The sequence below is a fragment of the Podarcis gaigeae genome, assembly GCF_964106915.1.
Source record: "Podarcis gaigeae genome assembly, chromosome: 3".
NCBI lineage: Eukaryota > Metazoa > Chordata > Lepidosauria > Squamata > Lacertidae > Podarcis > Podarcis gaigeae.
In genome coordinates, this window is record NC_139680.1 from 51,419,279 (window position 1) to 51,440,589 (window position 21,311).

The 21,311-nt window shown below is 39.2% G+C and overlaps 1 protein-coding gene across 1 annotated transcript in view; it reads right to left on the bottom strand.

The window, feature by feature from the left end:
• REV3L (REV3 like, DNA directed polymerase zeta catalytic subunit) overlaps window positions 1–21,311 on the bottom strand; it is a 59,938-nt gene that overhangs the window by 8,447 nt on the left and 30,180 nt on the right. The window contains exons 17-26 of the mRNA XM_083731021.1: window positions 18,248–18,446; window positions 15,527–15,638; window positions 9,876–9,991; window positions 7,176–7,294; window positions 5,637–5,755; window positions 3,923–4,064; window positions 3,147–3,391; window positions 2,350–2,458; window positions 1,287–1,493; window positions 43–152 (exon numbers count right to left, since the gene is read on the bottom strand). Of these exons, the coding sequence (XP_083587147.1) occupies window positions 43–152; window positions 1,287–1,493; window positions 2,350–2,458; window positions 3,147–3,391; window positions 3,923–4,064; window positions 5,637–5,755; window positions 7,176–7,294; window positions 9,876–9,991; window positions 15,527–15,638; window positions 18,248–18,446 (1,478 nt within the window). The remainder of the gene's footprint in view (window positions 1–42; window positions 153–1,286; window positions 1,494–2,349; window positions 2,459–3,146; window positions 3,392–3,922; window positions 4,065–5,636; window positions 5,756–7,175; window positions 7,295–9,875; window positions 9,992–15,526; window positions 15,639–18,247; window positions 18,447–21,311) is intronic.

Below are 21,311 nucleotides of genomic sequence, written 5' to 3' on the forward strand. Positions count from 1 at the left end.
CTGGTTGGAAAGTCTCCCAAACAAAAGAATAGTTTTAATTACCTGTCTGTGTCTCCATATACAACCCGTGCTCCCCATTTTTTTGTTTCGTTCACCAGTTTTATTGCTCGTTCCAAGGTTTCTCGGGCTTTGTGCACAATGCTATCACCAATCTGCAAAATATAAAGATAAACCTTGATAAAATCTTTCTTGTGGACAGATCATGCATATATCATTGTTCTGTAACTCATTCTATAAACTCTGTAGAAAGTTTGATCTTTTTGATTAACAGCAGCCCACTTCTTCTCCATAAGACAAAAGTTTCAAAAGCAATTTGTGCTGAAGTTTGCGGAAGGCATGTGCGTGATAACTTTAAAAATAAGAAAAGTCAAACTCTCTTGACTGTGTCCAAATAGCTCTGTGGATTGATGCATTCATCAAGAGGAAATAGCAACTGCAAGTTATTAGTAAACATGCATATAGATATTTCAAGGGCTTAGGCCCAGGAGCTGCATGGGAGCAATGTTCCCTTATCCAATTTCTACCGATATTGCCTGCTCCCAGCCTGCCTTTTCACATTGTGCAGGACAGTCTCCTCAGTCTTCCAGAGTAGTTTTCAAGTGGGCACAAGAGAGGAGCAGCAGGAAAGCCTTGTGGCATGAGTGGTCTTATGCTTGTGTAACTCTGGATCCAACCTAAGGTGTTTATAAATCTTTAATTGCATGTCCTCCTCAGGACCCTCTGAAGTCATTGTTCCTATTTTACAATCAGAGAACTGAGGTTAAGAATCAGCCTTTGCCTTAATGTAGGTATTATTATAGTGAAGAAGAATGGGAGCGTTGGCTCCCAGTAAGTTTCTGAGCACAATTCAAAGTGTTGGTGCTGACCTTTAAAGCCCTAAACGGCCTCGGTCCTGTATACCTGAAGGAGCGTCTCCACCCCCATCGTTCAGCCCGGACAGTGAAATCCAGCGCCAAGGGCCTTCTGGCAGTTCCCTCATTGCGAGAAGTGAGGTTACAGGGAACCAGGCAGAGGGCCTTCTTGGAAGTGGCGCCCGCCCTGGGGAACGCCCTCCCTTCAGATGTGAAGGAAATAAGCAGCTATCTTCTTCTTAAAAGACATCTGAAGGCAGCCCTGTTTAGGGAAGTTTTTAATATTTAATGCTGTATTGTTTTTAACACTCAATTGGAAGCCACCCATAGTGGCTGGGGAAACTCAGCCAGATGGGCGGGGTATAAATAATAAATTATTATTATTGTTGTTTTCTTGTCTCTGAAATATCTTTGCACTTTACTTTCATCACTTACCTCTACACATGGCATCCTTCCAGAAAAATTAGCAGAAGTATAACCAAATGTGACATTTGCTATGAGCTTAAGGCCAAGCTGACGTGCTTCAAGCATTCGAGTGATGGCTTTGTCATTTTTATAAGCTTTCATTGATTGCTTCACCATGATTCTAGTCTTCAGAATTTCTTCTAACATTTTTGGCAATATACCCTTTCTTACTGAAGGCTGCACAAAAACAACACCATTAAAAATTAACATTTAATAATAAAAATATATGTTTAGCAGCAACATTAATACTGTTTATTTTAGGGTGGTTTACAGTAGACCACTGTTGGGTCAAATGTTTGTAATGCAGCTTATCAGATAATTTTTACACTACTGATAACCAGGTAATTTTTCCTTCTGGGAGTTAAGATAGAGTATGAGATCTCCCCACCCCCCCACCCCCAGTGGGCCAGAGCTTTGTCTGCCCCCACTTTCATGCAACAACTTTGACAGCTGAGTCAAAGCCACCCATCTGTCAATCATCTGATCAAGTGACTGGTAGGTGGCCAGTCCCACCCACTTGTCAAAGTTGATCTGTGGGGTGGTGTTCATAGCAGGGAATGTGTGCTGACAAAGCAAGCACCAAACAGTATCAAACTCTCTGCTCATCAGCTGAATAGTGGGTTAATCCTGCTGCTTAACCTGAAGGTGCCTGTTCCCAGAAACAGCCAAACTGAGAAGGATTTAAACTCCCTGCATCAGCTAACAAGTATGGGTTAAATCCTGCTTTGGTTGTGCACGCAGAACTGGGCGGGGAGGAGGAGCATACCTAAAGCAGAATGGAACCCTGCCATCTCACCCATCACCTGATATTATGTGTACATTGGAGTGATGTCAGCTGATTGACAGGCGAGCATGGCTTTGGTGAAATGGCCTTGCTGGCTGGTTCCCCATTCCTACTGCAGATACTGTGTTTATTAATATGCTTTACATATTTACATTTCATGCTTCAGTGTCTTTTTTCTTCCGGAAAGCAAGATGGAAGTAGAAATAACAAGTTAAACATAAAATGTCAACAAGAAGAATAAAGCATTACCTTAACAAAAGCAATTCCACTGGGTGACACTGTGATGTCATGACGAAGTTGATATAGCAAATCAGGAGATACTCTCAGAGAAGTGCAGCCAAACTTAAATTCATCGTATCTGGAAGATAAGACAAAGTGTACTGAACCCTCAAGTAACATCACAGACTAACTGCTATTCATAGACAAGATTTATCCCATGCTACACACTATTTAGTGCTATGGCAGCATAAATACAGTACCTGTTTTAATTTTACATCAGATTTGTATCTCTTAAGTCTCTCTCATGCTCTAGCCTTCTCTTTGTAATCCAGCAAGCTCTCCTATGTCTTATCAGGAAATAACTTACAATTTAAAGATCAATATTAACAAAATATTTCCTTAGAGATAATCATATTGGAGTGTGCCCACCTTCCAACATCCACCCTACTGAGTCCTTGTATCATGGGCAATATATATATTTGAAACACACCTTTTCCTCCCATATTTCATCTACGTATTCCTTGGTATGCATGTATGGGAGACTGAATCCACCCACACACAAGCAGTCAGGAGTTACACACTTGTTTTGATGCACTTCTAAAATTGTATATTTCAAAAATGCTGTTCACAAGTTCTGTCTCTGCAGCCAAGAAGTAGATTAATAGAATTACAAAAATCCCAGACGACAACTTCTTTTTTTAAAAGAAAAACAACTTCCTGGTTGCATGGTTTGAGAAGTGGTGGGCTAAATGTATTCCATTTGATCTTTCAAGTACTTATTAAGTAGCAGAGAAAATGCATCTAGATTTTAAATATTTAATACTTACTTTCCCAAGTTCTCAATATGTCCCAAGCATGTGGAATAACAGTAGTTGTATGCTATCACAATAGATGGATATAAAGATTGAAAATCTAGTACAAGGACAGCATTACTGTAGAAACGGGATTCTGGCTCCATTATTAAAGGAATACACTGAGGGGCTCTCATTTGAGCTCGTTGCTGGACACTCGGTGTAACAGCAATGTAATTCATTGGTTTGGCAATACGTAACATCATTGACTCCACACGGTACTACAAAAGAAAAACATTAATTACTGATACTTTTGAATGTTCATGTATTCTTAAAATATATTCCTGTGGTGTGGAGACTAATGAACAATATAAGTGGACTTTGTGAGCCTTTATGGCGGTTAAAAGACATTACACCCACTGTCTACTACTTCACAGAAGATTTCACTTCTTTTCTATATTCAAATGTATGCCTTGTTAACTGCCAGTCTTGTTTAGATACCCACTGGAGCACAGAAACTGCTTATATTGACCTGTATGTTTAAATTATAATTGATGGAGTATTCTTACTGTCAATGTCTGCTGGCAATGTTTTCATCCTCTTTTCTCTTTCTTATATTTGCAAATAAAAATACTGATCTGGTATGACTATACATTTAATATTATTTTCCTAATAAGCAGCAAGGCTAGTGGCAATTGGATTTTTAATGTCTTTTAGAAATGACCCCTTGTTTGTGAAAACTTCCAAGGTTCAAAACGTGAGAAAAATTCTGAGGTCCCAACAACTTCTCAAAAATATTAAGGACAGCTTACCTGCGATCCTCTTGTTAATACATGCAAGAACTGAATTCCAAAAAGCCTTGCCATTTCACTTGTTCTGCCAATTAAGTCCACTTGTTCTAACAGCTGGAGATTTCCACGGACACGGCTTGTGTAGTAATCAATCATTTTCCAGCTTTAAAATCAAATAATAAATGTACAAAAATCTTAAAAGTCTTAAAGGATGATCTAGGAAAAAAAACTTTCAAGGCAGTAATCAACAGTTTGCAGCTCTAAGAAATTGATGTGCAGCCCTATTAGTTCTCTTGGAGGCTTTTAACATAAGGTTAAGTCCAGTAATAATCCATAGTATCCTTCTGGACCACCTGAATGGGTTGTTCCTTGGTTTATTTTTTGTTCTTTCTGTTGCACCATATCCAGAATGTGGTGCTGGGGGACTACTGTTCCACACCACGGCCTTGTCTTCTATGTTACTTAATATATAAATGAAACTGCTGGGAAGGGCAATTCAGAGCTTTGACATAAGGTGACATAGATTTTATACCTTAAAATTAGAAGTGGAGTGACTTACTATGCCACTCATTATTAATTTGATGCATTATGAAAACAATGCACTAAGTCACTTCTAAAGTAGCATGACTACTTTTTTCTGTTTTTTCTTAGCTTCAATAATTTCAAGGTCATTCTTATCACTGGTGCATTAATTCAGCTATCCCAGCTATTAAAGGTAAAGGTAAAGGTACCCCTGCCCATACGGGCCAGTCGTGTCTGTGGGGTTGTGCGCCCATCTCGCTTAAGAGGCCGGGGGCCAGCACTGTCCGAAGACACTTCCGGGTCACGTGGCCAGCGTGACAAGCTGCATCTGGCGAGCCAGCGCAGTGCACGGAAACGCCGTTTACCTTTCCGCTAGTAAGCGGTCCCTATTTATCGACTTGCACCCGGGGGTGCTTTTGAACTGCTAGGTTGGCAGGCGCTGGGACCAAGCAACGGGGATTCGAACCACCGACCTGACGATCGGCAAGTCCTAGGCACTGAGGTTTCACCCACAGCGCCACCCGCGTCCCTATCCTAGCTATTAAGGGGTAGCAATTTGTTATTTATTGCTTGAATAAGAATAAACTGGAAGGAAAACTGCACCATGAAGTTCTGTTACACTTGAGATATACAACAATGGTAAAGTCTAGTTAACATGTTACCTTTACAGCACAATTGCCACTCCTGTGATCAGCAACCATGTTACATAACTACTTATGTCTGATATTCAGCAATATACAGTATATCTTTGATAATGTCAGTACTTTGCACATGAGCACCACATCTTCACTGGGTCTGTTGAAGTGCCACTTGATCCACCTCCAGTGGTACCTGGTCATGCAGGAGTGGTATGCAAACTTGACTAAGTCAAAGGTAGCCAACGCGATGGCCTCCAGAGTACGTTGGGCTACAACTGCTGTCATCTATGACCATAGGCTATGATGGTTGGGGTTGGTGGGAACTGTAGTGCTAAATCATCTGGAAGGCACCACATTGGTCAGTGCTGCCTTAACTGATCAAATGATATGGGTAGAAAGTTGATTTGTGCACTACGGAATGGCAGCACATTTGTTATTCTTCTGTCAGGAGCCAACTTTGTTTCATTTTTTCCTTGCTAATTAAGTTCTCATTTGGTTTGAAAACTTTATATACAACAGATCAGACTTTGATTCAGGAAGCATACTTTAAAATACTCATAAGAACTGGTACTTACCGATAGATGTCTGTCTTGTTGTCAAACCAATCAGACAGAACGCGAGAGGTAAACAGTGGAAAGCGCTGATGAAGTATATGAAAGCCCACATTTTCAAAAGTATAGTTAGTTAGAGTCACCTAAAATAAGAGAAGACTTGTATGATCACTTGCCTATATAATTTGTCCTGGTAAGGTGGAGTGGAAGAGTAAGAATTACAGGGTATGTTTAAAAATGCTCACAACTTTTACTGGTTATAGCTTGCACAGTTTGCCATGGCATAGCACAGAACAAGGAAACAGGTTCAAGACAACCACTCAGCTCAAATACTTCAATAGATCCATCAATGGATAGAAGGCAAGCTCAGGCCCACTGTGTAGACTGGTACTATGAGCTATCACTGCAACCACCCTGGGTGTGTTGCAGGCTTGCTAGCGCGTGAGCTGGGTTTGGCTCTGAAGTGACCCCAAGATCCATGATGAGGGTCCTGCAATGGGGAGGCAGCCCCTGCTATGTATGTGACTGTCTTCAAGGTCTGCCACACAGTTATGATGAAACTACAGGGCAATGTAATCAAATCATCATTGAAGAACATTGCTGTGGGGAAGGCAATACCTTTGTAATTGCTAAGCCAGTTGTGACTATGAGTAAAATTAACCAGCAACTTAATCAATTGTAAGGTGAAGTGTGCTATAAGACAAGAATGGAAGTTGACAGCACTGTTGAGGCCCAGGCCAGGCCAACTTTTCATAACCCAGGAATGGACCAGAAGGGAAGGGAGGGTTTCCCCTCTGGTTCATACCATGATCTGCCCCCAGGAAGCCAACAGGCGCAACCACTGCTGGTGGGGCTCTGCCTGCAGCGGGGGGGGGGGGGGGGGAGAGCACAGATCATCATCTGAACATGCAAAAGGAAGTTCAAACACCCATAAAGTAGACAATTAGAGGGACTAAGGGGGGAAACAACTGGTTTTTCACCAAGAATTAGAAATGTCTTATGGCCATGCTTTTTCATTACATAATCCAGAAGAAATCACATTAGTTTGCAGCAAAAACCAAGAGACCTATGGCAAGTCAATCGTGGCATAAACCATCAAAGACCAGAGTTCGTTTTATCAGATGCTCCTTTCTGTATCTGATGATAATGGCTCTGGCCCCTGAAAACATACACCACAATTCATTTGTTAGCCTTTCAGGTGTCATAGGACTCTTTGATTTGTCAACACAGTTGTTACCAGTAGTATAATTAATAATATCAGCAAGTGTAATAAAGAAGGAATTAAACCAGTAGGCAGCCAGTGCTGAAATGCAAGGTGGCCCTTGAACAGAGAATAGGTTATGTGAGTGGAATATGCTATAGAGTAAAGCATCAGCTCAGCAAAATAATGGAAGATTATGATTATAACTGCATTTCCATGGATTTCATATTTCCTGTACTGATAACAAGCATATGGGAAGAAGGAGATACAAATTTGCAAACTCCAAGATAAGAAAATGGTTTTTTATTGAAAATATGGCATTTATTTCAAAGTAGGTTTTTTGTGATTTTGCCAAAGTTTACCTCATTTCTCATAATTCTCCAGATATTCAGCATAACCCTTCCAACAATGTTTATTTCACTCATTGTATCAGACCCATATTCATCTTGATCTGAAGTAAATCTGTTTTCTTTCTTATCATCTAAATCATTAAAAGAGAATATTTCAGCAACTCAAATCAACTTTAGTACAAATACAATGAAATATTTATCAGAAGGAAAAGTCATCTTCTGAACCTATAAACTAGAGTAGTGGTGGTCAATCTTTCTGGCAAGAATAACACAAAAAAGGCCAAAATACTGCTACTAGATAGTATGTTACAGCAAATATGAAAATCTTTGTGGTTTGTTGTGGGTTTTCTTTTTATTCTACTTAGGAATGCAGGTCTGATTTTATAATGGAATCTGGTTTGCAGACTCTCCCAATTTCTGTTCACACATGTTAAAGTCACCTGTAGCATCTGTAAGGCATATCCGTAATCCATGCACTAGAAGAACCAGAAATGTTCATTATTTTGTGTTTTTAAAATCTTTGCCCTTACAGCTTACCATATTTTTCTGTGTATAACATGACCCCATGTATAAGACAACCCCTATTTTTGGGAGCCCTCAACAGTTGTTTAGCTTCTTTTGTAAGTTTGCTGAGCTGTTGAGCAGCTTTTCGACGATCCCCTGCTCTGGCTGATGGGACTGGTGCCGCAATACACCGCATACTGGCACTCACCAGATACTCTTCCTAAGCCAGGAAGAGCGGGGAAGCAGTCTCCTCTCCGACATTTCCCTGTCACCGCTGTAGCACCAGCCCTTGCTTACTTAGCATATTAACCCGTGTATAAGACGAGCCTCAATTTATCACAAAAAATTCAAAAAAGGTCGTCTTATACATGGAAAAGTAGAGTACTTACTTTTTATCATATTCCAAGGTTTCATCACTCATATAAATTGTCCAGAAGCAGCATCCACGGCACTACTCATGGCTTGCATGTCACTTCAAACCATAGCTAACCTTAACCATAGTTAAGTGAAAGCTGGGGCTATGGGCTGGAATTGTGGGCACTTTACTTCTTCCTCATTCCCGCTGCTATGTTGCCAAGAGCAAAGCCATGGTTTGGTTTAATGTTACGGATGAACCTGGGCTTCTCTCTCCCCCCAAAGAAACCACAAGCTAAATGCTACTCCCTCCACCGCTAGGTTTGTTTGTTTGTTTGGAGGGAACAAACCATGAGCCCACAGATGGGCGGGGTTATAAATAATAAATTAAATGATGATGATGATGATGATGTAAAACTAACCCAGACCATGGCTTAGCTATCAGCAGCAGGAAAAGAGCAAAGTGCCTGTGATTTTAGCCATGTGCACCAGCACACTGTACCCTTGAAATTACAACTAAGCTTAACTATGATTTTAAGTAGTGAGGGGGAACCCTCACATGGGCCTAGTTAGGCCCATCAGGATTACCCATTTGGCCCGTGAAGCCACCTTCTACACACAGCCACCTGCCCTACACCTCATATATGATGTTGGGGCGGGGGGTGGGATAAAGTTGCAGCTCCCTGCTGAAAGTGGGGTTTGAAGGTACTGAAGATCAGCTGTCCCAGCAAAGCCCTGTGCCTCTGCAAGCCCTGATTATCATGCTGATGCTTGCAAAGACATAGGGCTTTGTGACTACCAACAACCAGCTAACCATTGGAGCCTGCAAAGTGTGCCTTTACCCATTCTTTCTTAATTCAAATTGTGTGATCAAAGGAAAATGGATTGCCTGATGTCACTGGGACATCAGGTGATTGATAGGTGGGCAGGCAAAGTATGACTCCAACCCATTGGTTGGATTCAGTTCCACACCCTAGGTTTAAAGTAGTGTGTGAAGAAGACCACAGTTCTATATGGTTTCCATTATGCAAACTGGTTTATATTTAGTCACTCTTCCTCAGGTTCTTATTTTGTGGACACTCTACACAGGATATGGCTCTCCCACTGTTCATTGCAGTGACTCAGGTACTCAAATGCTTCTCCCTTGGCTAGCTGCTTCATCTATTTCTGCTCCCATCTCTTCAAACAAAAGATAAACAACCACTACTCTAATACAGAAAACTGAAAGAAGGATCCTTGCTAGCTGACTGAACAGAATGCATGTAGTCAAGCTTCCTAGTGAGAGACAGTGAAAAACACTAAAATTGGAACAGTAACACCGTATTTTTCCATGTATAAGATGCCCCCATGTATAAGACGACCCTTATTTTTTGGAACCCCAGATTAAGAAAAATGAAACCCTAAAATAGAAGTGAAAATCTGGATGATTGATGGTGGCATGTTGTTGATCTTTTTGGGGGCAATTGCCCTCAAAGTTTCCAGCATGAGGTGCATGCAGTGCACTGTGGTGCAGAAGCAAAGGCAGTGACTGCAGAAGCAGGCTCCCAAGCAGGATGCCAAGGAAGAACCGGGGAAGGCAGGGGGGGAAGCAGCCGGAAGGACCGCCTCAGCCCGCCCAAGCCAAACATATGCTTAAATATTTTAAATATTTTAAAAATTCCCCCAGATGCCCATGTTCTGTGTAAAAGACAACCACCAGTTTTTAACTATTTTTTTTATAGCAAAACACCTCATCTTATATACAAAAAAATTGGTACTAATGGCTTTATACCTGGAATAATAGTAGAATAAAACCACGGCTTCTCACAATTATTAATAACTTTAGAATTAGGAACCTTAGAATCATAAACACACCTGGAACACGTGAGACCATTTGGCATAAATCAACACCTAGAGCAGCAGCTCTCTGCAAGAGGTATCCCCAGGAATGCATCTGAACTTCATAGCCCAGCAAAATATCTGGATCATACCTAAAAAGAGAACACACATTTTCTTCATAGAACCATGTGCTCTTTTTTGTTTCAGCAAACCTACTCAGACATGTAATTTTAGCATTTCACGTCAACTAAAAGTTATGCTTTTAAAAATTACTCATTTTTTCTATTTTACCATCTTATGTCGTTTGTTTTTAATGTTTGCTTTTACAGGTATTTTTAATGGATGTTTTATATTTTGTTGTAAACTGCTTAGAGGACATTGTTGTTCTAGTATGCAGTATATAAACTCTGTTAAATAAATAAAATAATAAACTCAACAAATTTATACTGAATTTAATGCCAGCAGCCTAATATAAACATGAAGTCTTGCTTGAGTAAAGAAGGAAGAACATACCGTGAGTCAGAAAACACAATCTACACAAAAAAAAAGGTACTGAGTATGCAAAAGTCTGCCACGTGGATGGGGCTACGGAGAAAAACTGAACACATTTAATTACAAATAACAAAAATTCCGTATTTATCCCCATGTGGAAACTTGTACCCAAGTGTAAGCATGAAGTGCCATGTATCCATAGTTGTGTATATCATTCCCTTGGTGCTTTCTCTGGATTAGGTCTAACATGTATATTTTCGTAATGACAATTTTGGAAATACAAGCAATTAACCACAAATAACTGGTGGAGAATTCCCTTCTAGTTCCCATGGGGAGGGGAGAGGCTGGGATCCAAAGAGCCAGTTTAGGTATGTATGGTGACATGTTGTTACTTTTAAAACAGCAGGTCCTTATGCCATGTCATAAGGTCCATGTTTGAAACTCCCAGTGTCCCCTGGAAGGTTGCTGTGTGATACATAATTATTTTGAACTTAGCTAGTAAATACTTTGCCTGCTTTAGATGTGACGCAATATGCTGGTTCAAATGCCAGTAACACTCATACAGAGGCTGCATTTGAAAGAGAATTGGTATCTCCATACAAGGGCCGTTTATACTTTTTGTGACTTGTGTGATCGGGGCACTTCAAAAAAGCACTGCAGTAACCATATGAATCATGGTAGCCAGTGCTTTTTTCTTTAAAAAAAATGTTTGGGGGTACTCTCATTATCCTACTCATATTGAAATACTGCCCCTCAATGAGGCCAAACTTAGATTCACAAAATGTTTAGGGGTATGCATACCCCTGCGTACCCCCAGAAAAAAGCACTGACAGTTGCCATGTAGAAAACCACCACTTGGAAGCTCTAATTCTCACAAGTAATACTTATAGTGAGTTCTCAATGACTTAAATTCAAATGAGAAGAGAAAATATCACCATGTTTGAGGAATCTGTAATGTTTCACATAAGTAGGGAAAAATTATAGTAGAGTTACATTGTCCAGTTGGCAGAGATAATGTGGGATTTAGATTCACTGAGAGTATTAATGTTTTGCTTTATATTTTTGTGAGCTGCTTAGAGGCTCTCTTACAATCAAGCAGTATATAAGTGTTGTACTGTATCAAGACTGCTGCTTGGAGCCCATATGACTGAATGTTTGTCCATACAAAATATTTCCTTCACAGAGAAAGCAAGACCCAGGTACAGCATTACAAGCTCAGTGAGAATGACGCCCAAGTTATATACATCACTGCAGGAAAAATGTACACATTTCACCATAAAGCAGGAGCAATTCCTTAGCTCCCTCTGCAAAAGTAACATGCTCTATAGAAAGCTTCATTTGCTATAATTTCATGCTTATCCTTCAAACTGCATTGTCTTATAAAATGATGACACACAACCAGGTAAATTCTGCACACGCAGCAAGGCTTCAAAGGCTCTATTTACAGAAAAAGCCTAGACAATGTACTTCAGAAGCAGCCTCCAACATTGCACTAGAACCTGCTGCCATGTAATACTGTGGCTCTTTGAATTATGGTAAGTATCTAAAAATGTTAATCCATAAAACTTTGCTTAACACGTCAGATTTCTATGCCTCCTTGTGAGCAGAGGTGAGACACTCTGGACATTGGTTCTGCGTGATGTGCATATGCTGCCCTTGCTCAGTATTTTAACGAAGAGTGATTTTCCTTTTCACTTTTTCAGCACTCTGAGCCTAAACCATGTAGCTTCCCAGCCAAAATCTTATGATTGATAGACTGAGGAATGCCTTTAGTTTAGTTGTTACATACTAATTTCTTCGATGGTTTTCTAATCTGTTATGGCTCAGGCCAACCCACCCACTATTCAAAGTATAGTCTTTGTACCCAGTAGTGGATTGGGATGGGCAGCAGATCAGTGGCCTCCTTAGCCTGTCCACTGTTGCCAACATTCTTCTGGCTGGCCACTGCTGTTGTCTGAAACTTCAGCAGAACTGCTACAACTTTGCTGTTATAGTGGTCCTAAAGGGCTCTCTAGGTCATCTATATCTCTATCTGCAGAAGGGTTCTTCCTCAAGAGTGGGCATTGTGGACGCTTCTTTAAAGTTTCAGAGTTTACTGCTAAAAAACTTTAAACAGTCCTTGCTGCCATAAAGTGGCAGCAATGCAGACATTATCCAGGGCCACCTTGCTTCAAGGAAGGGTGTGTGTGTGTGTGTTTAAAAGAACATAGTCAACATACTTTGATTCCTTAAAAATACCCCCAAAAACATTTCCCCCATCTAGAACTGCTTGGTGTTTTAAAATGAAAATGTGGGTTATTATTATTTGACTTAAAAGGCAAAAGGGCACCCAACAGATTCTGTTGTGAAAGCTTTGTTCTATACTTCACAGACTCTTGTGCTTTCACTAAGTAGTGTACCACAGACCCAGTAGGTTATTTCTCTCTCTCTTTTTCCCCTGCATTCTTCTACAGTAGGTTTGGACAAACTGGCCATGCTGACTTGAGCTGTTAAGAGTTGGAGACAATTGACATCTGGAGGGCCAGTGGTCAGGGATGATGGGAGTTGTACTCTAATAACATTTAGAGTGCCATAGGTTAGCCACCTCTGTTCTACAGGTTATATTCCTTTTCATTTCAGAAGAGAGAATACTTTTCTAAATTGCACAGTTTAGACAAAAAGGAACTGTAGGACATTCAAACATATAAAAATTATTTGGTAAGGCTTATCCATTAGTAACATTAGGGAATATTGGATTTCTCAAAACATTTTTTCAGGTCATTTGTACTATTAAAAAATAGAAGTTTCTTCTAGGAAATAATTTGGTTCTTTTTGTAAAAGTTCTCATTTCTGAATTAACTCAACAGGCTTTTAAGAAATTATAACAGAGACATCATTATCTTCAGTTTTACTTTAATGTAGCCAGAAAAATCTACAGCAGCAGCTTCCATAGCTAAAAGGATGTCACCTACAAATATCACCATTTTATTATAGATACTGCCAACTTGAACTTGTGAACATAATTTGCTTCTATCCTGAACTTGCTGAAAAGATCTTCAAAGTGAAACTGTGGAGCAATCATAGTTCAGTGGCAAAGCATCTGCTCTGTGTGCAGAAGTTCCCAGGTTCAACTGCCAGCATCTTCATGAAGCAGGTGACCCTGCCTGACCTGCTAGTGAGCCGGTGCCTGTCAGAGCACTAAATGTCTTGGGTAGGAGGATCAATAGCCTGACCCTCTACAAAGCAGTTTGCCAAATCCTATGTCACTGAAACCTTGTCAAATCTTGGCCAGGTTAAGTCAATGAGGTTTGTATGGAATCCAAACGACAAATGATATTTGCTGTATTGTTTTGGACTATCCCTAGGTTCAAACAACTGCTGGTCTTATTTGTATGGCTAAGTAGTTGGATTGAATTCAGCATCAGAATCAATAGCTCCTAAAGAAAAAAATCCACAACATCACAGAAATGTCAAAAAACATTTTCATTTGGATTTTCTCCATTCAGCAGTCTTTTCAATAAATCAAGTGATGCATAATAATCAGCAACAAAAGCTATTATAGGATTTATGAGTCCAATATAATTATTATTAATGATGAAGGGTAGTATATAAATTTAATAAATAAATATAATAGTAACTGGGGGGGAAAGAGGTTAAATTCTTGTCAGCTCTCATAGTGAAATTGAAAACACATTTATTCTGAAGTACGTCATTGATTTTACAGAAAGATGTTGCAAAGAATGTGGCCCAAAAGGAATAGTTTAGGTATTAATTGCTGTTCTTCCTGAGACCTCTGTGTTTTATATGAGCAGTCAATTATATAACTCCCACAGTATCTCCATCATCAAGAAGGTATGGTAAAATTAGTTTGCCCTTTAATCTGGTATTTAAAACAAACAAATGTGAAATTCTCTTTACCATCAAGGTAAAGAAACAATATTAATAGAAAATTATTTAAAAAGAATGAAAAAGAGCAAATGTCTCTACTGTTCTAAGCTGAGAACTGCCTAAAAAAAGTCTTGTGTCAACTTTTCTAGAGGGGTTATGAACTGCTATCCTTCAAGGGATAAAAACAGCCTAATCAAAATATTTGAAGGTACACACGATATTCCACTTGTTGTACAGACGTTGCAAATAGGCACACAGCACTTCAAAAGCTGTTCCCCAGGTAACTTTGAATGTCCACCACAAATATATTAGAAATTGGTGTGCTTTCTTCATTCAATAAAGCCTTCAGCAGTTAAGTCTTCAGAAATACAAATAAATTGTACCGATATTCTTTGGCATGGTTTCATGTGGCCAAGTGGCATTTTCCCCAAATAGTGGAGCACTTTATAGGAAAAATAAAAGTAGCAGGTTGTTACTTCCAAGTTGTTTCCTAAGCCAGACGGAGCAGCGGATTCCCAAAAAAGAGAAAGAAAAAATTAATTTCCTTACCTGTAATTTTGTCTTCTCTGAACAGGAATCCGCTGCTTCGCCAGGACCCACCCAGTGTTGGTTGCTCTCAGCAACTCTTTAGTACTCTGGTTTCCTGGATTTAGTCAATGCCATTCTCATCAGAAGTTTTCTAGTCAGAGAGAGAGAGAATTGCAAATGTACTCTGCCTAGTACACATTTTCCTTGAGAATGTATTCCAGCCAGATGTTTCAAAATTTTGTTTCCTTGGTAACATTCAGACTTTGAGGTTTTGGCTATTGACCTGAAGAAAGACACACCTGAAGTTCCACAGGCCATGATCAGAGTTTGCTACAAAAACTGGCCAGGAACTTTTCAAACCAGGGGAAAATAAGGACTTTCACATTGAGAGAAGACATGTAAAGAGGCCAGTTTTTATATCTGTTTATGTCTGTACCACTATGAGATATGAGTTTTGCGATAAAGTTCTTTTTTTAAAAAAAAATCTTCCTACTTAAGACAGTGTATGTTTTAATTTGTATTGCAAGATCATTTAAACCTTAGAGTATTTTCTAATAAACATTGAAATGCAGTTTGGGAATATTAAAACTCCAGCAAGATTGATGTGAGAGGCCTGTATAAGAGAGACTTGCATAAAGAACCTTATAATATAGATATATCTGTTGTGAGCAGGAAAAACAGACTTTTCCAAGAAATCAAAACCATTTAAACATGGGAAGAGAAGGTAGGGAAACTTGGATTTGAAAATGTTTAAATAAAAGTTTCAGAGGATGAAAAAGCAGGGTCTACAGATGCCCTACCTTTTAACAATGTTCACCACTTCCTGGAAAAGTGCTCTCTCATCAGCAGCATATTTGACTTCCAATCCTGAGATGCCAGATCTGGTAAGCAAAGGTGCATGTTCTCTGTTACCTGAAAAGCAAATTAAATACTTATTTCTAGTAAAATACCACCGTGTTGTTGTTTTAAATAAAAAACACACATTAAAATTAAGCCATGATTTTTCATTGTTCAAGTCCCCTGCCACTACTGCTCATTGCAGACAATGAATAGTTGGTGGAGATTTCGTATTTGAACAAACTGTGGGAAAGCATGCACATGCTTTTGTACTTTATAGAGCTCTGATTTAAGTAATTATCTTTTGCTCAAGTGTTTATGACCTTTCATCAGCATAAATGTGGTACAATAAAGTGTGGCACCTCCCAAGCTTACTTCTAAATTTTGGAGAAAAAGATTTAGCTTTCACCACTCAACAGAGTGATAATAAAGGCTCTGTCCACACATTATGGTAAACCATACTCAGTGGTTTACAGGGGAACTTTATTTCAGAAAATGGTTTACCAAGATGTGCAAACCAAGCCAGCCTCATTTGAAATGTGATTCATAAGCAATTTTCTATATTTTTTTCCAATCAGTTCATGAGAGCTTGGCATTTAATAGCAACTAACAAATAGATGTTTTAAATGAATGCAATTTTCAGCAGTCCTCAGTTTCTAATATACTTGATCCAAAGAATGGAAACCTTTTACATCCACAACAGTATGACTACTTATGTTTAATGAACATTATAAGAGCTGTGCTATATCACATTAATCATTCTGCAAATAATTTTTAAAAACTTAATATTTTATGCAGACATTTACAACAAGTACAAAATTCTGGTTGCCTCAGGTATTAGATGCATGGGAGGGCATCTCTTTGAAGTGACACTCAGGCTATGATGGAGAAGATTAAGAGCAGCAGTTGCCAATCACTAAGGTGGCATGGTGGGAAAGGGGTTAACAATGCTAGGATCTGAGAGAGCTGTTCTGCACTCTACTGCCTGTGCATGGGATAAGTAGGACCACATCCAATATTCAAACTGTCAAAAATGCATTAGTTATTTGATTCAAACAATAATCAGAATAAATCTTATCACTTAACCATTTCAAATAGATGTGAGTTTTAAAAACAGCAAAGCAAGACTGAAAGCGATTAGTGGCCTTAAACCAAAATCTAGACAGGACAATATATAATAATTTATTATTTATACCCCGCCCATCTGGCTGGGCCTCCCCAGCCACTCTGGGCGGCTTCCATATAGAAGTGATAGATTAACCATAAGCTATGCATTACTTTATTCACTGATGTATCAAATAAACCAAGAGACTCGAAAAATGCCAGCACTCAATACTAATAAATAAAGAACTCTGCAACATTAAATGGGGAAATTCTGTGTTTACAATCTAGTCTTATTCATAAATTCTTTTTCAGAATCCATCAAGTTAGCCTCCAGGAAGTCAGGAAAATTTAGTACAATGATCTATTGCTTTAGAAAGTAAAAAATTGAAGAAAGTAAGATAAGAACAGGAAATTAATATTCTTAACATCTAGAAATAAAAGTGGATGAAAGATAGAAGTTTTGTCATAATGCTAATTTCTTATTTTTCTCAGAACCTTAAAGCTAGGCAGCATGAAGTTGTTTAATGATAAATCATCTCACAGAGTTTAACATTTTACTCTCAATATCAAATCTATTTTTGTTTACTAGCCTAAACCAGTGGTACTCAACCTTTAACAGCTGGAGAGCCACTTCACCATTAACTGTTGTTGCAGAGCATAACATCAAGTACCAACATTGCAACCTTGCATCATGATGTTACATTAATTTGTGATGATGCCGTGCCACCACAAATACCATATGTTACAAGACATTTTGTAATCTTCAGTTTCTATTAGCTGCTGGGAAAAAGAGGGAGGTTTCCCCATTCTCCCCCCATGGCTGCTGGGTTGGAGGCAATTTCTATTCTTACCTGTGGGGAGATCCCAGCAGCTCCTTCGCTTTCCTCCTATGGGAGGAGGTACTTCAGTGACTCCCACACTGCCGGTCCTTTGGTCAGTGCTCCCCGCGCTGCCTGATAGAATGGAGCGCCGATCAGATGCCTACACTGCGAGAGCCGCCTGTAGGGCCTCAAGAGCATCCGGCTCTAGAGCCACAGGTTGAGTATCACTGGTCTAAACAAAGCCAAAAAGGTACAATACAATAAGGGCCCTGTTTAGACCCTACAAAGATCAGAGAAAACCACACAACAACCCTTATGCAATATTTAACAAAATCAACTTGCTATTTCTACTAAAATCAATTTTGACAGATTACCAAAGTTGCTGTTCTCGAACAGTCCCAATGCAAACTAAAAGGAACTGGTCCAGCACAAGGGTTTTGAGTACTTCCTTCTAAGACATGTTTTCCTGTTTATATCTTCTGGACTTCTGCAGGAGCATGCAGTGAAATATTAAACTTTGGTTTAATATATTATTAATTGGTATTTAAAAGCATTATAGCCCTTGCAAATGTGCGCAGGAAGATATAAGGCAGAAACCATTACTATGCTTCTCATGATTGGACAGTGAGATGACATAAATTTAAACAACACTAGCAAAGAGCCTTCAAAGCCACATTTTCTCATATTGTTCATTAATACCCAAATATGACAACATTCAAACACTGAAGTAAATTCCTAAAATAAAATTGAAATAAGAACCTTGGCTTGAGATTGTTCTTGTTCTGTCTTTATCAATCACTATAGCACCAGTGATTTCCATTTTATCAGTATTTGGCAACGATGTGTCAGATGATATGCAGTAGAATAGAGCACAGATAGGATCAAATTCAGGATCTGCCTCCAAGTCTCTTCTTGTTCGAGCATGCAACTCTACACTGAGAAGTGTAAGATGTTGAACCTACAGCAAAAAGTATACATTGTTATCTTCTTTTACGATACCTTTGAATCAAATCAAATACGAAACTATCAATTTATTTTACATGCTGGTCAATAAAAATAACCTCACGTTTGCTTGTGGAAATTGAGAAAAATATAGAGTATGTTTTGTGATAATTATAATAACTGGGATTAAATGAAAGAAGTATAGGAAATCTAGACTGTTGCTCGCTACTATTGAAGATTTATGGATTTTTTTTAAAAGTACCAATCTGCAGCAGGAATCTGATACTTAAAAGCCATGTATTTTATACACTGCATTAAATTTTGATATTACTGTATTTCAAACAGCTTGTGTCATTCCCTATCTTAACACTTTCTGAGGATTTTTTTTAGCAGGATGCCAAAACCAAATATTAATATTCAAATGCAATCACTACCAAACAAGCACCCATATAAGAAATTACAGTCAAGATACCCAGAAACTCCCACATCAGCTAATTTTTAATCACTATGTAAACAGAGTAAGAATTGCCCAATTATACATGTTCCATAATAATACATATTTTTAGCTAATTCAGGATATGACCAGTGTGCAAGAGGAAAACTGACACATAGCATCCACCCTGCTTGAATGGCTCTGAAATTTAGACTTCACATTAAATTTATTTTAAAGGCAGGTGGTTACATCCACAATACACAAAGCATACCAAAATATAACTCAACAGAAAAAAATTATACATGGATTATTTGAATGTGAAATCCAAAGAAAATACATACTAAATGAGTTATACCTAATTAGTTTTGACACAAAGTAAGGGGAATTTAAAAGAGAAGACTGCAGATAATCAGGAGGGTGACTTCTGTGAGTTGGCATGTTTTCCATTAATCTGCCCATCATTCCATCTGCAAGTCCTTTCCCTCTCTTCCTCTAGACTTGAGGATAAGCTTGGAGAATACCATGACATCAACTGCCAGATACCTCCATGTATCTCTATCCCATTGTATGCTTTATGGATTTTAAATGCAAACTGCTTGGGGAGCCAACTGCGGCTGAAAAGCAGGGCAGTAAATTATTTTATCAGAACGAGTTGTTAACTTTCCACAAGCTGACAAATTTTAATGCTAATCAAGCACAGGTCATCAGTACAAGAGATAATGTAACATAGCCTTTGCCAATCTGGTGCTTTCCATATATTTTGGACTACCACCAACCACGGTCAGCACAGGCTGGGACCAGACTGGCAAAAGCTGATGTAATGTAATAAACAAAAGCATAGGGCAAACAAAGTTACAAGCAAATATCTGTCATTCCAGATTGTATTTAGATTAGAAACCAAGAACCTCAAAGTCTCGTTACCATCAAAGAGGATCTTGTGTTCTATATCCAGGCTGCCTACACCTGCTAGATCTGCTACTCTTAGAACAATTTTCAGGGCTATGTTAAATGCTTCACTTTTTAAATGCCTGCAATATTTTTAGATAGCTGAAAAAGAAACAGCTGCAGGAAGGTTGCTTTCCTCCTTCCCGTCAGAAAGAACTCTGCTGTAATTGCCAGTTGTCCCATGACTTTAGAAGTGATGAGAATGCTTCTGCCACCAGCCAGAGGCCTAGGGGATCTGTGACGATAACAAGGCTTGTTGAGGCTATGAGTTTGCAGGTAGGAAGATTACTCAGTGTCTATCCAGCACACCTACCCTGGCTGTTGCGATGCCAGGGAAGGAAAGTGTGAGACCTGGGATTTCCAAATATCATGGGACCTATGAGACAAAGCCTCACAGAAGCTAGGTTTCCTGGGTCTTATGGGTCTTCCTGAGTGAGATATGCAGGCCTACATAAGGCTCTGCATATATCTACCTCAGTCAGGGCCAGACAGACAGTACAACTCATCCACTCTGGGCTTGGCACAAGTTTACCCCAGGTCACAACTGGTTACTCATTTGAGGGTTCAAGAAGCATGTTTTCAATGGCTCCAGATAAGCTATGAAAAAGCACATTTTTTGCCTTCCTTGGGTATTCCATTTTGTGTTACACATAAGCTACATGCATTACTTTGACACAACTTTACTTCTGTTACATTTGATATATATTGACCATTTTACTCCAAGATTTGCCTATCTCCTTATTGCCATCTACAAAGAGCCACTGGGTAGTTGCACCACTTCTATACAAGCAAGAAAAACAGCAAAGAAAGATCAGCTGGGTCCAGTTCACAACTTCATCCTGGCATTACCAAACCTCCTCCTCCTCTCTCTTTTCCTTTCCTTTCCCTTCCCTTCCCTTCCATTATGTATCTTGCCTTTTTAGTTTGCTAGTCTGATGACAAGACATGCCACTGTTTTATTGATGTGAGCAGTTTTGGGAGACAGTATTTGTTCGAAGAGCTGGATAAAAATATAATACAGGCAACCCCCCATTTACATGTGGGTTATGTTCCGAGGCACCACAGGTGTCAGTGAAATCACATAAAATTGAAACTCATTGAAAAAGCCTGCAAACACCCCATTCCAATCCCCTTGGTGATGGTTCAGTGACATCTTTATGCTGTTTCTGGGTCAATTCCAAGTTTGGCACAATGCACATATACACAATCATGGACATATTGAACGTGAGTAAATGGAAGGCTGCCTGTGCGATATAATAAATAAATCCAGTGGATAAGCAGTCATATACTAAAATTCTTAAATCCTGGATGTATTTAAATCAGAAATCAAGAATCTCACATTTTGGGTACTGCCACAGCAGCAACCACACAATTTTGGTTACTGCCACAGCAGTTTGAGTAAAACACAAACCCTCTTAAATGCTAAATCTGACTGAAGAATGCAAGAAATATCCCACCTTTCCCCCTGACAGGACTCAAGGCAGCTTACAGATAAAACCAGGA